General features: G+C 44.4%; 2 protein-coding genes across 12 annotated transcripts in view; one reads left to right on the top strand and one right to left on the bottom strand.

Moving 5' to 3' along the window:
- LOC134355835 (fibronectin type III and SPRY domain-containing protein 2) overlaps window positions 1-9,253 on the top strand; it is a 47,046-nt gene extending 37,793 nt beyond the window's left edge. The window contains exons 11-12 of one of the 4 annotated variants that reach the window (XM_063066330.1): window positions 7,153-7,329; window positions 8,570-9,253. In XM_063066330.1, coding sequence (XP_062922400.1) covers window positions 7,153-7,329; window positions 8,570-8,822 — 430 coding nt within the window. In that variant the 3' untranslated portion in view covers window positions 8,823-9,253. The remainder of the gene's footprint in view (window positions 1-7,152; window positions 7,330-8,569) is intronic. The other 3 variants (XM_063066329.1, XM_063066328.1, XM_063066331.1) reach the window with 3 other exon arrangements.
- A 2,642-nt stretch (window positions 9,254-11,895) lies between these two features.
- pde8a (phosphodiesterase 8A) overlaps window positions 11,896-22,942 on the bottom strand; it is a 145,964-nt gene continuing 134,917 nt past the window's right edge. For 4 of the 8 annotated variants that reach the window (XM_063066326.1, XM_063066322.1, XM_063066323.1 and 1 more), the window contains 3 exons: window positions 17,471-17,638; window positions 14,816-14,945; window positions 11,910-12,757 (listed from right to left, as the gene is read on the bottom strand). In XM_063066326.1, coding sequence (XP_062922396.1) covers window positions 12,648-12,757; window positions 14,816-14,945; window positions 17,471-17,638 — 408 coding nt within the window. In that variant the 3' untranslated portion in view covers window positions 11,910-12,647. Of the gene's footprint in view, window positions 12,758-14,815; window positions 14,946-17,470; window positions 17,639-19,219; window positions 19,354-22,942 lie in introns of those variants that run through there. The other 4 variants (XM_063066321.1, XM_063066320.1, XR_010020210.1 and 1 more) reach the window with 4 other exon arrangements.

Below are 22,942 nucleotides of genomic sequence, written 5' to 3'. Positions count from 1 at the left end.
TCCATGTTGATATTGTTTGTTAGCTTGCTCTTGTATTTCATCTTTTCCCTCCTCATGATTCTTTTAATTGCTCTCTCCAGGTTTTTAAAAGCTTCTCAGTCTTCTATCTTCCTGCTACTTCTTGCTTTGTTTTATGCCCTCTGTTTTGCTTTTACATTAGCTTGGACTTCCCTTTTCAGCTGCCATGGTTGTACTATTTTTCCATTTGAGTATATTTCTTCGTTTTTGGAATACATTTGTCCTACACCTTTCTCATTTCCCCCCAGAAGCTCACGCTATTGCTGCTGTGCTGTCATCCCTGCCAGGAGTTCCTTCCAATTTACTTTGGCCAACTCCTCTTTCATACCACTGTAATTTCCTTTGCTCCACTGAAATACTGCTACATCAGACTACTTTCTCCCTATCAAATTTCAAGTTGAACTCAAATCATATTGTGATCACTGGTTCCTAAAGGTTCTTTCACCTTAAGCTCCCTAATCACCTCTGGTTCATTACATAACACCCAATCCAGTATAGCTGACCCCTAGTAGGCTCAATGACAAATTGCTCTAAAAAGCCATCTTGTAGGTATTCAACAAACTCACTGTCTTGAGATCCATTTCCAACCTGATTTTCTCAATTGACCTGCATTTTGAAATCTTCCATGACTATCATAACATTGCCCTCTTGACACGCCTTTTCTATTTCCTGTTGTAATCTGTGGTCCACATTCCAGTTACTGTTGGGAGGTCTGTATACAACTGCCATCAGGGTCCTTTTACCCTTACAGTTTCTTAACTCAACCCACAAGGATTCAACATCTTCCGATCCTATGTCACATCTTTTAGTGATTTGATGCCTTTCTTTACCAGTAGAGCCACACCACCCCCTCTGCTTACCTTCCTATCCCTCCGATTTAATGTGTAACCTTGGACATTCAGCTCCCAACTACAACCATCCTTCAGCCACAATTCAGTGATGGCCACACCATCAAACCTGACAATCTGTAAAACTGCAACAAGATCGTCCACCTTATTTCTTATACTGCATGCACTGAGATATAACACTTTTGAGTACTGTATTTGGTACCCTTTTTGATTTTGCACCCCTAATGCACTGATAATCACCCTGCCAGCTGCAATTCTGTCTTGTTATCTGCCTGTCCTTCACGTCAGTCTGACTACATATTTTTTAAAACCAATCATCATATCCCAAGTCCCTTCATTCCAGTTCCCACCCACTGCCAGATTAGTTTAAACCCTCCCCAACAGCTCTAACACCTGCTTGCAAGAATATTCAGGTTCAGGTACAACCTGGCCCCTTTCTATAGTCATACCTCCCCCAGAAGAGATCCCAATGATCAAAGAACCTGAGGCCCTGCCCCCTGCACCAGTTTCTCAGCCACATATTTATCTGCCAAATCATCCTGTTTCTATCCTCACTGCTGTGTGGCACAAGCGGCAATCTAGAAATTACTACCCTGGAAGTTCTGCTTCTCAGCTCTCTAAACTCTTTCTTTAGGATCTCATTGCCTTTTCTTCCTACGTCATTGGCACCAATATGTACCAAGACATCTGGCTACTCTCCCTCCCTTTCTAAGATGTTGTGGACATGATCCAAGATGTCCCTGACGCCAGCACCTGAGAGGCAACATACCATCCGGATGTCCTGTTCAGGTCCACAGAATCTCCTGTCTGTTCCCTGACTATTGAGTCCCCTATCACTACTGCTCCCCTCTTCACCTTCTGCACCACGGAACCATGCTCAGTGCCAGTAACTTGGTCTCTGTAGCATTCCCCTGGGAGGCCACCCCCACAACAGCATCCAAAACTTATTTTTGAGGGGAATGGCCACAGACAGGGATGCCATTCACATTTCCATTTCTTCTGACAGTCACCCAGCTACTTGCCTCGAACATAAAAGCAAGGTTGCAATTCTGAGGCTTTATAAGGCATTGGTCAGACCACATTTGGAGTACTGAGAGCAGTTTTAGGCCCCTTATCTAAGAAAAGGCGTGCTGGCATTGGAGAGGTTCCAGGGAAGGTTTAAGAGAATGATACCGGGAATGAAAGAATATATATATATATATGGAGAGCTTTTAAGAACACAAGACATAGGAGCCGAATTAGGCCATTCAGCCCACTGAGTCTGCTCTGCCATTTCCTTCTGGCTAATTCCAGATACCAATCAACTCCATACATTTGCCCTCTTACCATATCTCTTGTTGCCCCAACCAATCAGGAATCTATCAGCTTGAATATACCCACAGACTTGGCTTCAACTGCAGTCTGTGACAGAGCATTCCACAGATTCACCACACACTGGCTAAAAAAAATTCCTCCTTACTTCTGTTCTAAAAGGTTGATCCTCAATTTTGAGGCTCTGCCCTTAGAATATACCCCCACTAGAGGAAACATCCTCTCCACATCCACCTTATCTAGTCCTTTCGACATTCAGTAAGTTTCCTCCCGCATTCTTCTAAATTCCTGTGAGTACAGGCCCAAAGTTGCCAGTTATGTTAATCTCTTAATTCCCGGAATCATCCTCGTGGACCTCCTCTCGACTCTCTCCAATGACAACACATCATTTCTGAGATACGGGGCTCAAAACTGTTGACAATACTCCAAGTGTGGCCTGACTAGCGTCTTATAAAGCTTCAACATTACCTCCTTGTTTTTATATTCTATTCCCCTTGAAATAAATGCCAACATTGCACTTGCCACCCTTACCACAGACTCAACCTGTAAATTAACCTTCTGGGAGTCTTGTATGAGGACTCCTAAGTCCCTCTGCACCTCTGATATTTGAATCTTCTCCACATTTAGGTAATAGTCTGCACTGTTGTTCCTTTTACCAAAATACATTATCATACATTTCCCAACACTGTATGCAGAAGGCAGAGGGTCATGGTGGAGGGAGTACATTCAGACTGGAGGATTGTGACTAGTGGTGCCCCACAAGGATCTGTTCTGGGAACTCTACCTTTTGTGATTTTTATTAACGACCTGGATGTGGGGGTAGAAGGGTGGGTTGGCAAGTTTACAGACGACACAAAGGTTGGTGGTGTTGTAGATAGTGTAGAGGATTGTCAAAGATTGCAGAGAGACATTGATAGGATGCAGAAGTGGGCTGAGAAGTGGCAGATGGAGTTCAACCCAGAGAAGTGTGAGGTGGTACACTTTGGAAGGACAAACTCCAAGGCAGAGTACAAAGTAAATGGCAGGATACTTGGTAGTGTGGAGGAGCAGAGGGATCTGGGGGTACATGTCCACAGATCCCTGAAAGTTGCCTCACAGGTGGATAGGGTAGTTAAGAAAGCTTATGGGGTGTTAGCTTTCATAAGTTGAGGGATAGAGTTTAAGAGTCACAATGTAATGATGCAGCTCTATAAAACTCTGGTTCAGCCACACTTGGAGTACTGTGTCCAGTTCTGGTCGCCTCACTATAGGAAGGATGTGGAAGCATTGGAAAGGGTACAGAGGAGATTTACCAGGATGCTGCCTGGTTTAGAGAGTATGCATTATGATCAGAGATTAAGGGAGCTAGGGCTTTACTCTTTGGAGAAGAGGAGGATGAGAGGAGACATGATAGAGGTGTACAAGATAATAAGACGAATAGATAGAGTGGATAGCCAGCACCTCTTCCCCAGGGCACCACTGCTCAATACAAGAGGACATGGCTTTAAGGTAAGGGGTGAGAAGTTCAAGAGGGATATTAGGGGAAGGTTTTTTTTACTCAGAGAGTGGTTGGTGCGTGAAATGCACTGCCTGAGTCAGTAGTGGAGGCAGATACACTGGTGAAGTTTAAGAGACTACTAGACAGGTATATGGAGGAATTTAAAGTGGGGGCTTATAAGGGAGTCAGGGTTTGAGAGTCAGCACAACATTGTGGGCCGAAGGGCCTGTACTGTGCTGTACTATTCTATGTTCTATCCGTGACTTTTTTTGCCCATTCTTCCAGTTTGTCTAAGTCCTGCTGCAATCGCATTGCTTCCTCTGCACTACCTACCCCTCCACCTATCTTCATATCATCCGCAAACTTTGTCACAAAGCCATCAATTCCATTATCTAAATCATTGACAAACAATGTGAAAAATAGCGGTCCCAATACTGACCCCTGAGGAACACCACTAGTCACAGGCAGCCAACCAGAGTAGGCCCCCTTTATTCCCACTCGCTGCCTCCTGCCTGTCAGACATTCCTCTATCCATGCCAGTATCTTTCCTGCAACACCTTAGGATTTTATGTTGTTAAACAGCCTCATGTGAGACACCTTATCAAATGCCTTCTGAAAATCCAAGTAAACGTAATCCACAGACTCTCCTTTGTCTACCCTACTTGTTACTTCCTTGAAAAATTCTAACAGATTTGTCAGGCAAGATTTTCCTTTAACAAAACCATGTTGACTTTGAATTGTTTTATCATTAATTTCCAAGTACCCCAAAACCTTGTCCTTAATAATGGACTCCAACACTCTCCCAACCACTAAAGTCAGGCTAACTGACCTATAATTTCCTCTCTTGCCTTCCTTCCTTAAGAGTGGAGTGACATTTGCAATTTTCCAGTCCTCCAAGACCATGCTAGAATCAAGTGATTCTTGAAAGATTATGACCAATGCATCCATTATCTCTTCAGCAACCTCTCTCAGGACGCTGGGATGTGGTCCAGCTAGTCCATGTAATTTATCAACCTTAAGACCTTTCCATTTGCCGAGCAGTTCTCCCTTTGTAATAGCAATGGCGCTCACTCCTCCTCCCTGACACTCACAGACTTCTGGCACACTGCTAGCATCTTCCACAGTGAAGACTGAAGCCAAGTACTTAAGTTCATCTGCCATTTCTTTGTCCCCCATTACTACCTCACCAGCATCATCTTCCAGCTTTTGATGTTCTGGGACTGTACTCACTAGAATTTAGAACATTGAGGGGGATCTAATTTAAACCCATTGAATATTGAAAGGTCTGGATAGAGTGGACACAGGAAGGATGTTTCCTATAGTGGGGGAGTCTAGGATCTGAGGGCACAACCTCAGAATAGAGAGACTTCCATTTACAAGAGATGACTAGGATTTTTTTAAAGTCGGAGGATTGTGAATCTGTGGAATTCATTGCCAGAGGCAGTTGTGGAAGCCAAGTCATTGAATATATTTAAAGCAGAGGTTGATTGGTTCTTGATTAGTCAGGGCATCAGAGGTTACAGGGAGAAGGCAGGAGAATGGGGTTGAGAGAGATAATAAATCAGCCATGATGGAATGGCAGAGCAGACTCGATGGGCCAAATGGCCCAATTCTGCTTCTGTGGTCTTATACAGCATGGAAATAGGCCATTCAGCCAGACTCATCCATACTGACCATGGGGGGAACCCTCCACATTAATCCCATCACCCAGGGCATGCCCTCTTCCCATTGTTACCATCAGGAAGGAGGTACAGGAGCCTGAAGGCACACACTCAGCGATTCAGGAACAGCTTCTCCCCTCTGCCATCCAACTCCCAAATGGACATTGAACCCATGTACACTAACCTCACTTTTTTATTTCTGTTTTTGCACTTCATTAAAAAGCTATTTAATATATACTTACTGTAATTCATTTTTTCTATATTTATCATGTATTGCTGCTGCTGCCAAGTTAACAAATTTCATGAAATATGCCGATGATATTAAACCTGATTCTAATCTATAGCCCTCTATGCTTAAGCATTTCAAATCCTTTTACAGAAATGTGTTAAATGCTGTCAGTATCCGAACTGCCTCCACTCTCTCAGGCAGAGTATTCCAGGCACTTACCCTCCCTTATGATCCATATCCCCTCCATTTACTACTTGTTCACATTCCCCTTCAAAATCACTATCACAGAGTCATAGAGCACTACAGCATACAAACAGGCCCTTTGGCCAATGTAGTCCGTACTTATCTGTTACTCTTCCTAGTCACATCCACCCACACCTGGACCATGGCTCTCCCATACTCTTGCCATTCATATACCTATCCAAATTTCTCTTAAATATTGAAATCAAACCTGCATTCACCAATTCCACTGGCAGCTTGTTCCACACTCACACCACCCTCTGAATAAATAAATTCCCCCTTGTGTTCCCCTTAAATATTTCACCTTTCAACCTTAATCCATGACCTCTAGTTCCAGTCTCACCCAAACTCTGCATTTACTCCATCTATACCCCTCATAATTTTGCATATTTCTATCAAATCGTCCCTAATTCTCCTAAACTCCAGGGAACAAAGTTCAATTCAATCTTTCCTGATAACTCAGTCAAGTCCTGGTAAAATTTTCTCTGTAGTATTTTGATTTTATTGATATCTTTCCTGTAGGTAGGTGACCAGAACTGTACACAATGCTCCAAATTAGGCCCCAACAATGTCTTACACAACTTCAACATAACATCCCATATCCTGTACTTCATGCTTTGATTTATGAAGGTGCACTTGCCAAAAGCTTTATGAGCCTATCTACCTGTGGAATTATGGATCTGTATTCCCAGATCCCTCTGTTCTACCACATTCCTCAGTGCCCTACCACTGACCATGTAAATCGTACCCTGGTTTGTCCTCTCAAAGTGCAACACCTCACACTTGTTGGCATTAAATTCCATCTGGTCCAGATAGCCACTACAAACGTTGATAGTTTCCCTTCACTATCCATGACACCCTCAGTCTCGGTATCATCCATAAATATGCTGATCCAGTTGACACAAGTATTGAATGGATTGTTCAGTAAGAATATAGGGAAAAAAAACATTCCGATCATATTTGCTGTAGATTATGAATTAAGCATACATTTGGAGAAAGAAATAAACCCTGAATTAACTGCAGAACCCTAACATGGTCAGGCTGCCCAGTGGAGTAAGTGCTCCTGGACGACAGCAGCCAATCACAGCCACAGTCCAGACATAGAGTGTGGCAGAACGGGAAGTAGGATAGATCCAGTTAGGAAGTGTATTGGGATGGAGGGTCTGGGTAGGAGACTGGTAGATGGGGTTTGGTGTAACACACTGTGTGGACATGTGAAACTGTACTCACGGTGCTGGACATGGACAGGGAATCATTGTTCAGGGATGTGAACAGCTGTTTCTATGGACTTCACTGTCCCGTGAGGGAGTACTGGGCTCCACAGCTGTGGACAGATGTGAGCTCCTGACCATCTCTGCTCATTCTTAGTGCTGCCACTGTCATGGCACAATTGGTACCAGTTCGAGGACGACATTACTGGGAAGTGGAGGTAGATGAGGACATGGAGTACAGGATTGGAGTGGCCTCCACAGACATGCCACGGGACGGTCATCTGGGCTCCAACCTTACTTCCTGGTGTATGAGGCACATCCGCACCCCACCCAGGTAGGTTGTGAACATCACATCACTCAGCTCAGAGGCAGGATGCCCACACATGACACCGAGCAGTTGTTCCCATTCCCATCTAGCACCTGAGGCCTCTGCCCTGTAACTGGAAGCAGATAGGTCTCAGTGCTTTCATCCTGGCCTGCTCTCAGATCTGCCTCCGCAGCAGCTTTGCTGCATTTATATTTCTAAACCATTTTAACCACCAGAACATGGGGTTGGGGTGAGCAGAAAAACAAACCCCTCAGAGTTGGGTGGTGGAGGGTGTAGGAGGCAGCAGGGACCAATGGAAAAATTTGGGGAAAATCTGGTTTAAACCGTGAGCTATGAAGTACAGTATTCCCTCCAGAACCTGTTTTGAAGGAATGTTTGACCCACTTCACTGAAGTATTCAAGAGAATGGTCCAAACTTAACAATCTTTACCCATAGCAAGGCCTGGTCAACATGGGTCACTTCCAAAATCTCAGTAACCATCGCCTCACGATAAATATTGATGAAAATTCCACCACGGCCAAGTGAGGAAACGAGGGTTCAAGAATGTCAAACCTACCAGCCAGGTGCTGATCTACTGAGCAGCTGTAAACCCTGCTCTGCTGCGTCTCAATACTAACAAGTTAGAGCAGCCCCTGGAGAGATATCCCAACAACACCCACACTGCAGCATCCTCCAAACACACCAGTAGCATAAAGTACAAAATCACTTTTCTTCAAACTCTTTCACCAACAGCTGGGAACCCCCGGCTCTGACCACACAAACTGGAAAAGTGGTTTCAGGACTGCAGTGAGCATCTAAGTTCCCATCCCAGGCAATGCAAACAAGGGAGAGGACTCTAACCACCCAGCTGCCTTCCCTCTGGACATCTACGTCAGCCATGGCTGAGGCTCAGTCACTCTATACTCTCTCCTGACCGTCAACTGACTGCCAGGCGAGGTGGTCTCAAGAGCACCAAGTGGGCCTGCTTACTTGATCACTGCACAGTTTAATTGTTGCGAGGAGTGAATTACATATGTTTGAACAGTCCCCACACAGCAGTAACTCCAAGCTTCTCCATTCCCATTTACAGCAACAGCGGGTGTAAAGATTGATCTCTGCAGCTTCTGTTCATTGTACGTACCTGTGGGGTGTAGGTAGCAGGGGTGGGGGGGAGCAGCTGGGTGCGAGTGAGTGGGGACGGGGCATGCACAGTGTGAGTGAGTAGCAGCCTCACCTGTGATAGTTCTTGCTGTTTTCACTCTGCAGGAGTAAGTTTGAATTCCTTCACAAAGGATGGACTCCAGACCTGAGAATCACTGTCACTCCAACCAGAATCGGAATTCTCCTGGACTACGACATGGGGAAACTTTCTTTCTTCAATGCAAACATCTGTCAACTCCTCTTCACCTTTTCGCAGCACTTTCAGAATCTTGTCAACCCTTGTTTTGCTTTGGAAAGTTACGGCATTTTAAAAATCTGTCATAATATTCCCTTCCCTGAGTTCACCAAACTACAGTGAGATTGTCCTTTTCCTTAGGCACAGGGAGTTAAACAGAAGGTTGGGTTTCACCTAATTCTGTTCCTGTCTTATGGTCTTTACAAGGTCACCCCTCAACCTCCTCTACAGGGAAAATAGTCCAGCCTATACTTCAAACTCTCCAGTTCCAGTAACAGCTTTAAATTACTTTTTGCACCCTCTCCGATTTAAGGACATCCTTCCTTATAGCAGCAGGGTGACCAGAACTGTACAGGATACTCTAAATGTGGCTTCACCAACATCTTGTAAAGTTGTAACATCGCACTCAAACTGCTGAACTCAATATTCTTACTACATGCCAAATGCCTTCTTCCTGCCACCCCCTTCAAAGAACAATGCATTTGCACACCCAGCTCTCTATTCTACTACACATTTTGTAAGTGCTATCCTGGTTTTGCCTTATTAAAACACTTCACATTTATATGAAATGCATCTTTATTCGAGGATTCTGACTGTTATACGTTTCCCCAAATCCCAACTCATTTGGTAGCAATTGGAGTCAATTCTTCAACTGGGAGACAATGAAGCAAGTAAAGGAAACCCAATTTTACCCTGGGGCCGCAAGCATCCCTATACTATCCTGGCATTAGTCATTCCTGACTCCAAATTTTCTTTGATTCTGTTAACCAGTTTTAAAACTCTCTTAGCACTGCAGCTGGGCAAATGGGGCAAGATTTTGCTCCAAACACTTCACCTGCACCAGGACCTCAGGCTTTGAGGTTGATTGTGAAAATTAGGCTGACGGAACATCAGGAACACAATGAGCCATCAGAGCTCATCCACCATTGAATCAAATCAGTCTTTAGCTGGGAACCAACTCAGAGTCAGGTTTAATATCACTGACAAATGTCATGAAATTTGTTCTTCTTTATCCTGCACTGTCATCAAAAGCTACCCCTATACAAAGAGTGAAGAGTAATGCCATACCATTAACATGTCGGTAAGTAGCTGGCTTACAGAGCCAGGTTTTGAACTACAATGATCAGAACACGATTAAAGCCACAGTGAAGTCTGCTGTAAGAGCTGGATTACTTCTGAAAAAGTGAGTTACATAACAAAAGTTTAAGTTCAGCCTCAGTAACAGAGCAGTTTCCATTTATAATTGGCAGAGCTTCACCAATTATTCTTCCCCACCCCCTAGCTGGGAACCCTGGAGACTCCGTTGGAAATATAGGCTGAAAAGCTGAGGACAGCACAAAAATGTTTGAAAATAAATCAGGAACTGAGAACACTGAACTTAGTTTTTAAAACTGAGCATTACCAATGATTCAGTTGCCTGATTATTCTTATGCAAGGTCACTGAGCTGACGCAGTGACTATAGGCAGAAACTACAACTACAAAATAAATGCAACTGACAACGACCCAGCACAGCAGCACTAGACAAGGTCAGTCTGAGCCCAGCCAAGAGCAGATATATATATCTATATGGAAAATGATTCCACTGCCTCAAGAGCTTCCTTGCAGAATCACTCTGAGTGCCAAAATCCTCCATCATATTCACGTGGTCTACCTTGTGTCACTAAAAGACCCAGCCATTTGGTGCTCCGGAGGTATACAGGGGAAGGGTGACCCTGAGAGAAGCAAAAATGGATTCCAAGCCTTGTGAAGTCTCCTGGCAAGAAGAGTTTCTTTCCATGAGCTGATGAATAAGCACTCCTGCCGACGACCATTTGGAAGAAGAGTGTGGCAAGGGCACAAAATAGGCTTTAGTAGCTGCCAGCTTCTGTTTCAACGCTCCTGAGTAGGCCTAGTAGATTTTCCCAGTAGGATATCATGTTCTCGAGGTCAAATACAACCCTCTTGTGGGGTCACCTCTGCCCTAGAATGGATTCCAATGATGTAAGAGCCTGAATACAACCCTCGAGCTCCAGCTCCTCAGCCACACATTCAGCTGTTCTGTCCTCCAATTCCTCCCCTCACTGAAACTTTACACCAGGAATTAGCTACAGATGACAAAACCACTGTTATTTTAATCTTCTGCCCAACTCCCATGTTATCAGTAACATTGTGTACAACAACTTCTAGCTGATGCTGCTCACACTTGAGAATGTTTGGCACCAGGAGGCAGCACACCATCTTCGCATCTTGCTCTTGGCCACACTGAGAATACAAAGCATAGCAGCTGCCCAAATCCCGCCTGGCAGTGAAACACTAGGTACATTTGAGGAATAAACACAAAAAGCAGTGCACCAGGGGATGATATCTGAGGCCTTTCACCAAGATTCCACGGAGTGACAACAGAATATATTCACTCAGTTTCACAGTTTGTCTGTGAAAATGTTGCTTTTCTTTGGCTGCACTCAGGAGCACCCCTAGGGACCAGCAACTGTAACAGAAATAGGCTCTTCAGCTCAATTGGTCCATTCTGACCAGGACGCCTCATACAAGCCAGTCCCCATTTGCAATGGCACGATATTGGCTGGGAATCGGGTTGCCTTAACCTGGACAACGGCTGGTAGTTTGGAAATCCACTCCTATAAATTCACACATCCCTGGCTGATGTACCAACTCTGTAGGAGGCAAAGCACTGCACAGTATGTTGTGGTGATGTGTGGCAAATACATGGTAAAGACCCATACGGAAGAATTCTCCCAAGCCCCTGGCAGATTATCTGCTCACGATCACATTGCGATGTATGGGAATTTGCTGTTCTCATGTTAGCTATGGTACACTTTGTTACAGAAATTACACATTAAATACACAATTCCATGTTGGTTCACTGATCTAAAGGGCGTTATGTATCAGGTTTGTTCCATCACACCTGTGATGGAGTCTGGAACACCGGCAGCAAGCTCACGGCCAGAAATAAACCACAAGCTGCTGCCATCATACTCTGAGCTCAGAAGCAAGGGAAAGGTCAGTCCAGAAGCAAAGACTGAGCAGATCGAGATATGCCTTTTCAAAAAAAAAACTTCATCACCTTAGAAGTGAAAAAGATAAAAAGCAAATTGTTCATTCCTCACAAAGAGACTGAAGCACATTAAGACATTATGAATAAGGCAGATCTGGGAGAGATTCCTGACAGGGATACATCTCGGTATAAAATCAATGACTTGCAGAGGCCTGTGGAATTGAGCACAATTTATAAAAAGTTATGAGGCAAACAATAACCTTGTCAAAGTCCAAAGAGCTGCCATCAAGAGATAGCTTAGCCTCCTACACCATGTCTTGAAAAAGGCTGCAGTTCCAGCAGGAGAATAAGAGGTCAGTACACTAGTGCATCAAATCAGGCCAATTTATGTTATTATTTGAACGTTTGCTTTGGTTTTTTAAGTATTTATATAAATTCATAGAAAATATTAAACATCTAACAAAATAAATAAACAGATTATCTAAATTATAATAATTAATGATCCCATTTGAGAAAAGTTTTAAAACATTTATCCCTAGATATATATATTTTCTCTTTTCTTTACAAACTATAAATTGGTATCAGTAGTGCTCAGGAGATGAGGGAGTGCTTCTTCCTACAGATTGGAAAAACAAGCACAATACATTCCCTACACCATTTCTTTGATGACATGTTGCATTTCTCAGTGGCATGGGCTTGTTTTATGAGCAACTCTTGTGCAGGTGAACAGACAACTTTAGACCCAAAAGGTAGAGGCAAATGCAGAAGTAGCCAGCACAGGGAGGGCTGAGCCTTGTAAAGGTGCACTCCATTTCTGTTCTTGTTCAGAGCTTCACACGGTGGCAGCCAGGGTAAGGTCATCCCTGCTCCCCCGATCTCACGAGCAGGACCCGGTCTAGTCACGTCACCACAGAGCACAGCAGAATGGCAACAGCTGTGGTAGCGCTTGGTCCAATCACTGCTCAGGGGGAGGACGGATGGAAGACAGGTTCTGCTCATCCAGGTACTTCCAGTACTTGAAGTTTGTCCCCAAGTGTTGCATCAGATTGGGTAGGTCAGCAAACACTGCAGGTAGAAAGAAATAGATTAGGGAAGAACGTCTGGACGCCCAGCGACAAACAGCACACAGCTAAGATGAACTCCACTCTTTAAGAAAGGCGGAAGGTGAAAGAAAGGGAAATTCTAGGCCAGTTAGCCTAACTTCAGTGGTTGGGAAAGTGTTGGAGTATATTTTTAAGGATGAGGTTTCGGGGTTCTTGGAGACTAATGAGAAAACTAATCGAAGTCAGCGTGGCTTCTGTAAAGGGAAACCTTACCTGAAAAATCTGTTAGAGTTCTTCCAGGAAGTAAAAAGCAGGGTGGACAAAGGAGAGGCAGTGTATGTCACTTACTTGGATTTTCAGAAGACATCTGATACGGTGCCACACATGAGGCTGCTTACAAGATAAAATCCCATTGCGTTACAGGAAAAGATACTGAAATGGATAGAGGAACGGCTGACAGGCAGGAGGCAGCAAGTGGGAATAAAGGGGGCCTACTCTGGTTGGTTGCCAGTGACTAGTGGTGTTCCTCAGGGGTCATTATCTAATGATTTAGATAATGGAAATGATAGCTTGTGGCAAAGTTTGCAGATGATATGAAGATAGGTGGAGGGGTAGGTAGTGCTGAGGAAGCAATCTGATTGCAGCAAGACTTAGACAAATTGAAAGAATGGGCAAAAAAGTGGCAGAGGGAATACAGTGTTGGGAAATGTACGATAATACATTTTGGAAAAAGGAACAAAAGTGCAGACTATTATCTAAATGGGCAGAAAACTCAAACATCAGAGGTACAGAGGGCCTTAGGAGTACTTCTGCAAGACCCCCAGAAGGTTAATTTACAGGTTGAGTTTGTGGTAAGGGCGGCAAATGCAATGTTGGCATTCGTTTCAAGGGGAATAGAATATAAAAACAAGGAGGTAATGTTGAAGCTTTATAAGACACTAGTCAGGCCACACTTGGAGTACTGTCAACAGTTTTGGGCCCCATATCACAGTAAGGATGTGTTGTCATTGGAGACAGTCCAGAGGAGGTTCATGAGGATGATTTCGGGAATTAAGGGATTAACATATGAAAAGCGTTTGGATGCTTTGGGCCTGTGCTCACAGGAATTTAGAAGAATGTGTGGGGATCTCATTGAAATGTACCGAATGTTGAAAGGACTAGATAGGGTGGATGTGGAGAGGATATTCCCTGTGGTTGGGGTATCCAGAATAGAGGGCTCGGCCTCAAAATAGAGGGTCGACCCTTTAGAACAGAGGTAAGGAGGAATTATTTTAGCCCTGATTTCACCGTCCAAATCTTCATTTTCATTGTAACATTCAAGATGACTGTCGATACCTTCAAATTCTTCATAGTTCCTAACCTGAATTCGTGAAGTCATTTCATTTTCACTCTCAACCATTTGTCATCTTCAAGCTTAAAACTGCATTGAGCAACAGTTCTGAATTGTCTTATCGCTCATTATTCCCCAACACAAACACATGAAACCGACACTGTTTAAAAAACTGATCGCTCAAAGCATGAGCTTTGTGTCAAACAGCCAAGCAAGTGCACATGACTGATGCTTGTTAGAAACTATTTGGCAACAGTCTCTTGTCCCAACTAAGCAACAGTGTCCCAAATAAACAAAGGGAATACAGGGTATTTTCTCAATTAATTTTTGTTCGAGTTGTCTGAAATAAGCTACTGCCTCGATGAACCAAAAACCACTGGTTATGAACCCCAACTGAATAAACAAGTGATGGAAAACAAGGATGTGATGGATGTTTCACTGTTTAATTCCCCAACAGGACAATGCTCTCGGGGATAATCGGGGATGTCAAGGCAGGCATTTTACACGCAGAGTGGCGGCCACATGAAACGCCTTGCAAGAGGTGGTGGTACAGGCAGGTACATTAGGAACATTAGATAGACATAGAGACGATTGAAAAATGGAGGGTATGCAGGAGAGAAGGGTTAGATTGATATTGGATAGGTTAAAAGGTCATCACTACACTGTGGGTTGAAGGGCCTCTACTATGCTATGCTGAAACAATTATTGAACTTACTGCAGTGCCTATTCAGGAAATGTGAAAGTGCTTACCATCCCAGGCATCAAACATATCAGTTATAAAATAATCAATGAAGGAAATCTGAGACTTGGGGATACTGCAGCTCTTTCTGTCAAACACAGGCATTACCACAGGGAGGCCTTTCTGCTTCTCCTCATCAGTCTGCAAGAGAGAAGTTGATTCAGACACCAGACCATCAAAAAGATCAACTAATCCATCATATCTTGCACATGAAAGGGTTTATACAAACATAAAGAGTCGCAGTTTGGTAGGACTGTGGGTTCTGGACCATAGGGTTTCTTCCTGCTTGGAGCTTGGAGGAGTTTGTGAGCAAAGAGGAACAACGGCAGTGTGAAATAACAACCTCTCAGCCCTCTGATTGCTCTGGCCTGGGATATAAACACTTCCTCTAAAGGCAATATGCACCTCCACCTTTCACACTAAATAGCTCTAAAAGTCACTGTCCCTCATCAGCACTAGGTACAGGGACGGGGAAAGGGGCAAACATCCAAACCTGTAACACCTACACATGACGGGGAAAGGAGTAAACAGCCGAACCTGTAACACCTACACAGGGATGGGGAAAGGAGTAAACAGCCGAACCTGTAACACCTACACAGGGACGGGGAACGGAGCAAACAGCCGAACCTGTAACACCTACACAGGGACGGGGAACGGAACAAACAGCCGAACCTGTAACACCTACACAGGGACGGGGAAAAGAGTAAACAGCCGACCTGTAACACCTACACAGGGACAGGGAACGGAGCAAACAGCCGAACCTGTAACACCTACACAGGGACGGGGAGAAGAGTAAACAGCCGACCTGTAACACCTACACAGGGACAGGGAACGGAGCAAACAGCCGAACCTGTAACACCTACACAGGGACGGGGAACGGAGCAAACAGCCGAACCTGTAACACCTACACAGGGACAGAGAAAGGAGTAAACAGCCGACCTGTAACACCTACACAGGGACGGGGAAAAGAGTAAACAGCCGACCTGTAACACCTACACAGGGATGGGGAAAGGAGTAAACAGCCGAACCTGTAACACCTACACAGGGACAGGGAAAGGAGTAAACAGCCGACCTGTAACACCTACACAGGGACAGAGAAAGGAGTAAACAGCCGAACCTGTAACACCTACACAGGGACGGGGAAAGGAGTAAACAGCCGAACCTGTAACACCTACACAGGGATGGGGAAAAGAGTAAACAGCCGACCTGTAACACCTACACAGGGACGGGGAAAGGAGTAAACAGCCGAACCTGTAACACCTACACAGGGACAGGGAACGGAGCAAACAGCCGAACCTGTAACACCTACACAGGGACGGGGAACGGAGCAAACAGCCGAACCTGTAACACCTACACAGGGACGGGGAAAAGAGTAAACAGCCGACCTGTAACACCTACACAGGGATGGGGAAAGGAGTAAACAGCCGAACCTGTAACACCTACACAGGGACGGGGAAAAGAGTAAACAGCCGACCTGTAACACCTACACAGAGGCAGGGAAAGGAGTAAACAGCCGACCTGTAACACCTACACAAGGACGGGGAAAGGAGTAAACAGCCGACCTGTAACACCTACACAGGGACGGGGAACGGAGCAAACAGCCGAACCTGTAACACCTACACAGGGACAGAGAAAGGAGTAAACAGTCGAACCTGTAACACCTACACAAGGACGGGGAAAGGAGTAAACAGCCAAACCTGTAACACCTACACAGGGACAGGGAAAGGAGTAAACAGCCGAACCTGTAACACCTACACAGGGACGGGGAACGGAGCAAACAGCCGAACCTGTAACACCTACACAGGGACGGGGAAAGGAGCAAACATCTGACAATAACTTCTGCACAATTCTGCAGAGGATTCGATTTTATGTAGCTGCCATTAAAACAAAAACGGAGCATGAAATAGCTCAGTTGCTGGCCACATCCTGATCACCAGAGTTCCTAATTTTCAGTGTTAAAAGAACCAAAAAATAATTATTAAAAGTGTTGATCTGGAATCTATGGGATCACTTTTAATTCAGCATGCTATAAGGAACGAAAATCAAAGTCATGTTTTCTAACTAGTAAGAGGCAGAAATTTTCTCCGAGTGATAATTGGAACGAGGGGTTGGAAGGCTAAAAGTATGCACTGGATATGGGAAAAGTCATGGGCAACTCCCAGAGCGGATGTGGGAAATACACTTCCTCTTGTGGGTGGTCTACAACTCCTGGCCACTACTTCAATGGAGCGCTGAGGCAAAGTGAAACCCTTGACTCTTTGAAAGGAAAGTCTCTGTATACTTCGAAGCAGACGTCGGGAGATAAATTCTTCAGGATGCAGGGATGAGGTGACTACCAGTTCAGCAGAGATGAGATGGGCTAGGTGACACATGATTGTTTTGCACAGGTAAAAGACTTGCCAAACAGAACTGTGTGGTGACCTGAAGCAGGGTCATGCTTCAAAGGGATTAAAAGTTTGAGTCCAGAATCTGGGAATATGGGCAAGCTACCTGTGGAGGAAATAATTGTTCAAGGAGGAAGGCGACATTTCAAATGTAGCCAGTCAATATTTTATGCTCAAAATTTGTACTTGCAACTACTGCTGCTATTCAGTTTACTATATTTTAATATAGTCGCTGTTTACAAAGACCAGGGATAATGTTAAATTAAAACTTCAGCACGTCACCTGAGCAAAGTATTCCTCTGAAATACGGGCCGCCCACTCAATACAGAATTGCAGCGGTCTACAGGGGTTGGAGATATCAGCACATTTAATTAGCATGCGCTTGATCAAAGTTCGGTTATCAGTGGAGCTGAGGTTGAAACTGGATGAATCCTCATTGCTTCTGCCACTCTGTGATAAAACAACGAAAGTTCACTGTAGTTCACCAAGCACAACATGTTGCTGGTGGGAGAAGACAAAGCTACAGTGTCTTCCCCACCTCCTCCCACCACACCTGAAACTGAAGGGTGAACAAAGGCACCAAGTTCGTATGTGAAGAAAATCCTACACCCTCCCATCAGTTGCATCTTCACCTTCTCCATCACACACAGGGATCTCTGTTCCCCTCTTCACAGGAATGGCAGTCACTTAGCCCAAAGGCAGGTCTCCAGGGAGAGATGCCACCAGCAAACCCAATGGCTTCCAAAAATTAGCAGCTCAGTTCTTCAACCAGGGTGAAGCTACCTAATGGGACTACAATTGGGAACCACATAGGATGAGGTGACATAATATAACTAACAGTGGTTCAACAATCACACAATGCAGATCAGGAAAGATGCCTTCCCTGTCGGCATCAGAGGATGCCCCATCCCAGTCACACGCCCATACTGGAAGTGAGGCAATACTTCACAGGAAGCTGAGGGCTTGACATTGGGTATGCCAGCCAGCACCAGGACCAGAATGACTCCTGCAGACACTAAAGCAAAACTTGTTTCAGTGGAGTGGGACATTTACAGTTTGGGAAATAGCAGATACCACCATTAGGGAGGAGGTACAGCAGCCTTAAATTCCACACTACCAAGTTCAGGAACAGTTATTATCCTACAACAATCAGGCTCCTGAACCAGCATGGAAAACTTCACTCACCTCAATGGTGAAACGTCAGGGCTCTACAATTCATGTTCTCAGTATTATTTACATTTTTTAAATTGCTCAATTTGTCCCCTTTTACACATTGGTTGTTTGTCTTTATATATAATTTTTCATAAATTGTTGCATTTTCTTTTTTCCTATAAATGCCTTCAAAAAATGAATCTCTAGGTCTTATATGGTGACATTATGTACTTTGACTTGATTCAGATTGCTGGCCATTTTTTTCAATGGGTTCTTCAACTGCAAAGACATTGAATATTTCAGTTTCACAAGATGCATTGAACTACTCAATTTGAATGGACTGGAACTACATTGTTGGTGGTGGTGAGCAGTGTAGTGGTGGCTCATAGTGGTACTCCTCTGCCACTCCCCCATGGGAGGAGTTCATATACTGTACAAGGAGGGTTGGCAACAAAGTTCAGTTGAGTATCCTGCATGCTGGTGTCGTAAGTGGTTGGTCATTGATGAATTGGTGCTACAGATATTAGATCCCCAACAAGAAAGAATTTACAGTAAGACTATTCTTATTCACATACATCTTTGAAAAATATCCAGAGACTTATCAACCTAAACAGCCTATGCTAGTTGCTAAATGTATGCACCATGAGGCTGAGCTGAGAAAGGTCCAGGGTTGCTAGGCAACGCCTTCAAACTGCATCCAAAAGTGGATACATTGTAATAATCTGTGGGCCACTAGCCTGGGGAAGTGCACAGAGACACAGACACAGCAGACAAGTCAGTCAAACTTTCAGGGAAAGAAGACTTTTGTTGTCCAAATAAATAAAATAATAAACAAACATGAAAATGGAGCAAATACCTGCAGTACCTACATCTACTTACCTAATAAAGCCCACCCGAGACAGTTGAGTTCTCTAAACCAGGGGACTTTGAGAGATGGCTCAGATGCTTTGAGAGATTTAGGGTTGCAAACAATCTCACTCAGGCTTCAGAAGAGTATCAAACACACTGATATGCTGCATGGGTGACAAAGCAGATGACATCATGGGTGGATTAGAGCTGACAGATGCTCAGAAAAAAAGGAGTACAAAACAGTGCAGGACAAATTCAAAGAATATTTCACAGGAAAGCAAAATGTGATATGACAGATCAAAGTTCACCTCCAGAAAACAGGAGCAAGATGAAAGTGCAAATGACTTCATCATGGCATTGTGGGCCCTGTCAGACAACTGTGCATCTGGAAATCTGAGAGATGATTTCATTATAGACAGATTATTGTTGGGCTACTGGACAACAAATTGTCAGAGATTTCAGTTGCAGGCAAATCTCACACAAGAGAAAGCTGTTACTATGGTCAGGTAGAGTGAGAACGTCCATCAGTAACAGGCAAACTCTGGCAAGAAAATGATGCCGAGGTAAAGCTAGAAGCTGTACAAAAAGAAGGCTACAAATAAGATGCAGTCAGAAAGACTAAAGAAAGAAGTGACAGGACAGCTCAGCTCAAACAGACCAGCGAAACAAACTGCAGGTAAAATGTCCAACTGCAGGCGATGTGGCAAGTCTCCATTTCAAGTCAAAGAGCTCCGTCCAACAAAAGTGAAATGCCACCAATAGAGTTGGCCATTATAAAAGCCAGTCTCATTCTAAAACAGTTCTTCAGGAGGTCAAAGACTACCGTGATTCAGATGAAGAAAGAGCTTTCCTTGGGGCTCTAGATTCAAATACATGAGGCTGATGTACAATGGTTCAGTTGTAAAGTGAGGCAATGACATTCAAAATAGACACTGCAGCAGATGTCAAAGCCATCCCCAAATGTCTGTTCACAAAACTGGCAAAGGAAACAGGGATTATGCTAAATGGGGCTAAGTGCTCATGGGGCCAGGGAAACATAAGCTCACTGTGAAAGGAATGTTTACTACTTCCATCTGTAAAAATGAGAAACAATTAAAGGAGGATGTCTATGTTGTTCAGAATCTCCTCACCACTACTGAGGCGACATGCCATCGACAAGCTGAACCATGAGAAGTACCTGGAGTCGTTACCAGGCCTGGGGGCATTGAAACAAGAGTACCCTATCCAACTGAGGCCAGGAGTGACACCCTACTCTCTGACCACAGCAAGGCATACACCAGTCCCATTGATGACCAGTCAAAGCTGAACGAGAGAATGGAGGCGCCTGACATCATAACTAGAGTTATAAACTCTAGTGGGTGTGCAGGCATTGTTCCTGTTCCTGAGCCAGATGGCACAGTGAGGATCTGTGTTGATCTCATAAAATTGAATAATTCAGTGAGGAAGGAAAGTTTACTCTCTTTTGAGCATACATTGGGTATGCTGGGTGAAGCAAAATTCTTCACCAACTAGATACAAACTCAAGAGTTCTGGCAGGTCTGCTCAGCTCCAGTCACATAAGTTCGCAGCCTTTATCACAGACTTTTTCAGTCAGATAAGGCAAAATAGCTGTAGGTACAATTTTTGTTTTGCCCAAGTCTATTGCTCTTCCTTCTTTATAGTTGCTCAGTTAAGGAACAGTAGAGACGCCAGGCAGGATAGTGGAAAGCTCCCTTTGCAGGACGTGGAAAGCCAGGGAGACCTCCTATGTTCCTATCGACCACACCTGCATGAAGTGCATCCAGCTGCAGCTTCTAACACTTCATGTTAGGGAGTTGGAGCTGGAACTGGATAAACTCCAGATCATTCAGGAGTCTGAGGGGATGAAAGATAGGACATATAGAGAAGCAGTTACATCCAAGGTGTAAGACACAGGAAACTGGGTGACAGTCAGGAAGGAGAAAGGGGTTAAGGAGCCAGTGCAAAGAATCCCTGTACCCCTGTGGCCATCCCCCTCAACAACAGGTACATCACTTTGAATACTGTTGGGGGGGTGGGGGAAGAGAATGACCTAGCAGAGGAAAATCACAGTGGTCAAGTTTCTGGCACTGAGTCTGGCTTTGCGACACAGAAGGGAAGGGGGGAGAAGAGGCACGCTGTGGTGATAGGGGATTTGTTAGTAAGGGTAATGGACAGGAGGTTCTGTGGATGAAAACAAGATTCCTGGATGGTATGTTGCCTCCTGGGTGGTAGAGTCCAGGTATCTCAGGTCGAGTCCTCAGCACTCAAGTGGGAGGGTGAACAGCCAGAGGTTCAGCAAAGTGCACAGATTCAGGGAGTTAGGTGCTAAGTTAAAGGGCAGGACCTCCAGGGTTGTGATCTCAGGATTGCTACCTGTGCCACATGCTAGTGAGGCCAGAAATAGGAAGATTTCTTAACATGTGGTTTTGGAATTGGTGTAGGAGGGAGGGCATAACATTTTTAGATCACTGGGCTCTCTTCGAGGGAAGGTGAGACCTGTACAGAAGGGACAGTTTGCACCTGAAATGGAAGGGGCCTAATATCCCATCAGGAAGGTTTGCTAGTGCTGCACAGGGTGGTTTAAACTTGAGTTGCGGAGGATGGGAACCAGTGCGCCAGAACGCATGGAGGAGAGGTTGTGGTGACAGGTGTTGTTAAGACCTCAAAGTCAGGAATCAAAAGATTGAGTATGGCGCGACCAGTGTCCTAAGCTGTGTATATTTCAATACAAGAAGCATTGTAGAAAAGATGGATGAGCTCAAGGCGTGGATCAACACCTGGAGTCAGGATACTGCAGCCTTAGAGAGACTTAGCTGCAGAGGGGCAGGACTGGCAGCTCAGTTTTCTGGGGTTCCATTTTAGACGCAACAGAGTGGGAGGCATTAAGGGAGGAGAGGTGGCAGTACTAGTCAAGGAAAATATCATGGCAGTGCTCAGTCAGGATAGACTGGAGAACTCGTCTAGTGAGGCGTTATGGATGGACTGAGAAATAAGAAAAGTATGACCACGTTAATGGGGTTATATTACAGACCACCCAACAGTCCAATCAAAATAGTGGAACAAACTTGTAGAGAGATTGCAGACTATTGCAAGAAACTTAAAGATGTTGGTGATTTTAACTTTCCACATATTGACTGGGACTCCCATACTGTAAAAGGACTATATGGATAGAGTTTGTTAAATGCCCTCAGGAAAGTTTTTTTAAAAAAAATCAGTATGTCGAAGTCACAACAAGAAAGTATGCAATTCTTGATCTGTTATTAGGGAATCAGACAGGACAGGCAACACGTTTGTGTAGATGAACACTTTGCATCTGGTATTCACAAAACCATTAGTTTCAAAGTAAATATGGAAAAAGGCAGATCTAATCTACGGGTTGAGATTCTAAATTGGAGAAAGGCCTATTTTGATGGTGTCAGGAAGGATCTGGCAAGTGTGGATTGGGACGGGCTGTTTTCTGGTAAAGGTGTACTTGGTAAGTAGGAGGTCCTCAAAGGTAAAATTTTGAAAGCACAAAGCTTGAACGTCCAAACACGATGAAGGGTCTCAGCCCAAAACGGCAACTGTTTACTCTCTTCCACAGATGCTGCCTGGCCTACTGAGTTCCATCAGTATTTTTTGTGTGTTGCAAAGCTTGTATATGCCTGTCATAATGATAAAGATAACAGATGCAGGGAACCTTGGTTTTCAAGAGATATTGAGGCGCTGGTTAAGAAAAAAAAGAGGTGTATTGCTGATAGGAACAAATGAAGT

The sequence above is a fragment of the Mobula hypostoma genome, chromosome 13, assembly GCF_963921235.1.
Source record: "Mobula hypostoma chromosome 13, sMobHyp1.1, whole genome shotgun sequence".
Taxonomy (NCBI): domain Eukaryota; kingdom Metazoa; phylum Chordata; class Chondrichthyes; order Myliobatiformes; family Myliobatidae; genus Mobula; species Mobula hypostoma.
This window is presented reverse-complemented; position numbering and strand designations above follow the sequence as displayed.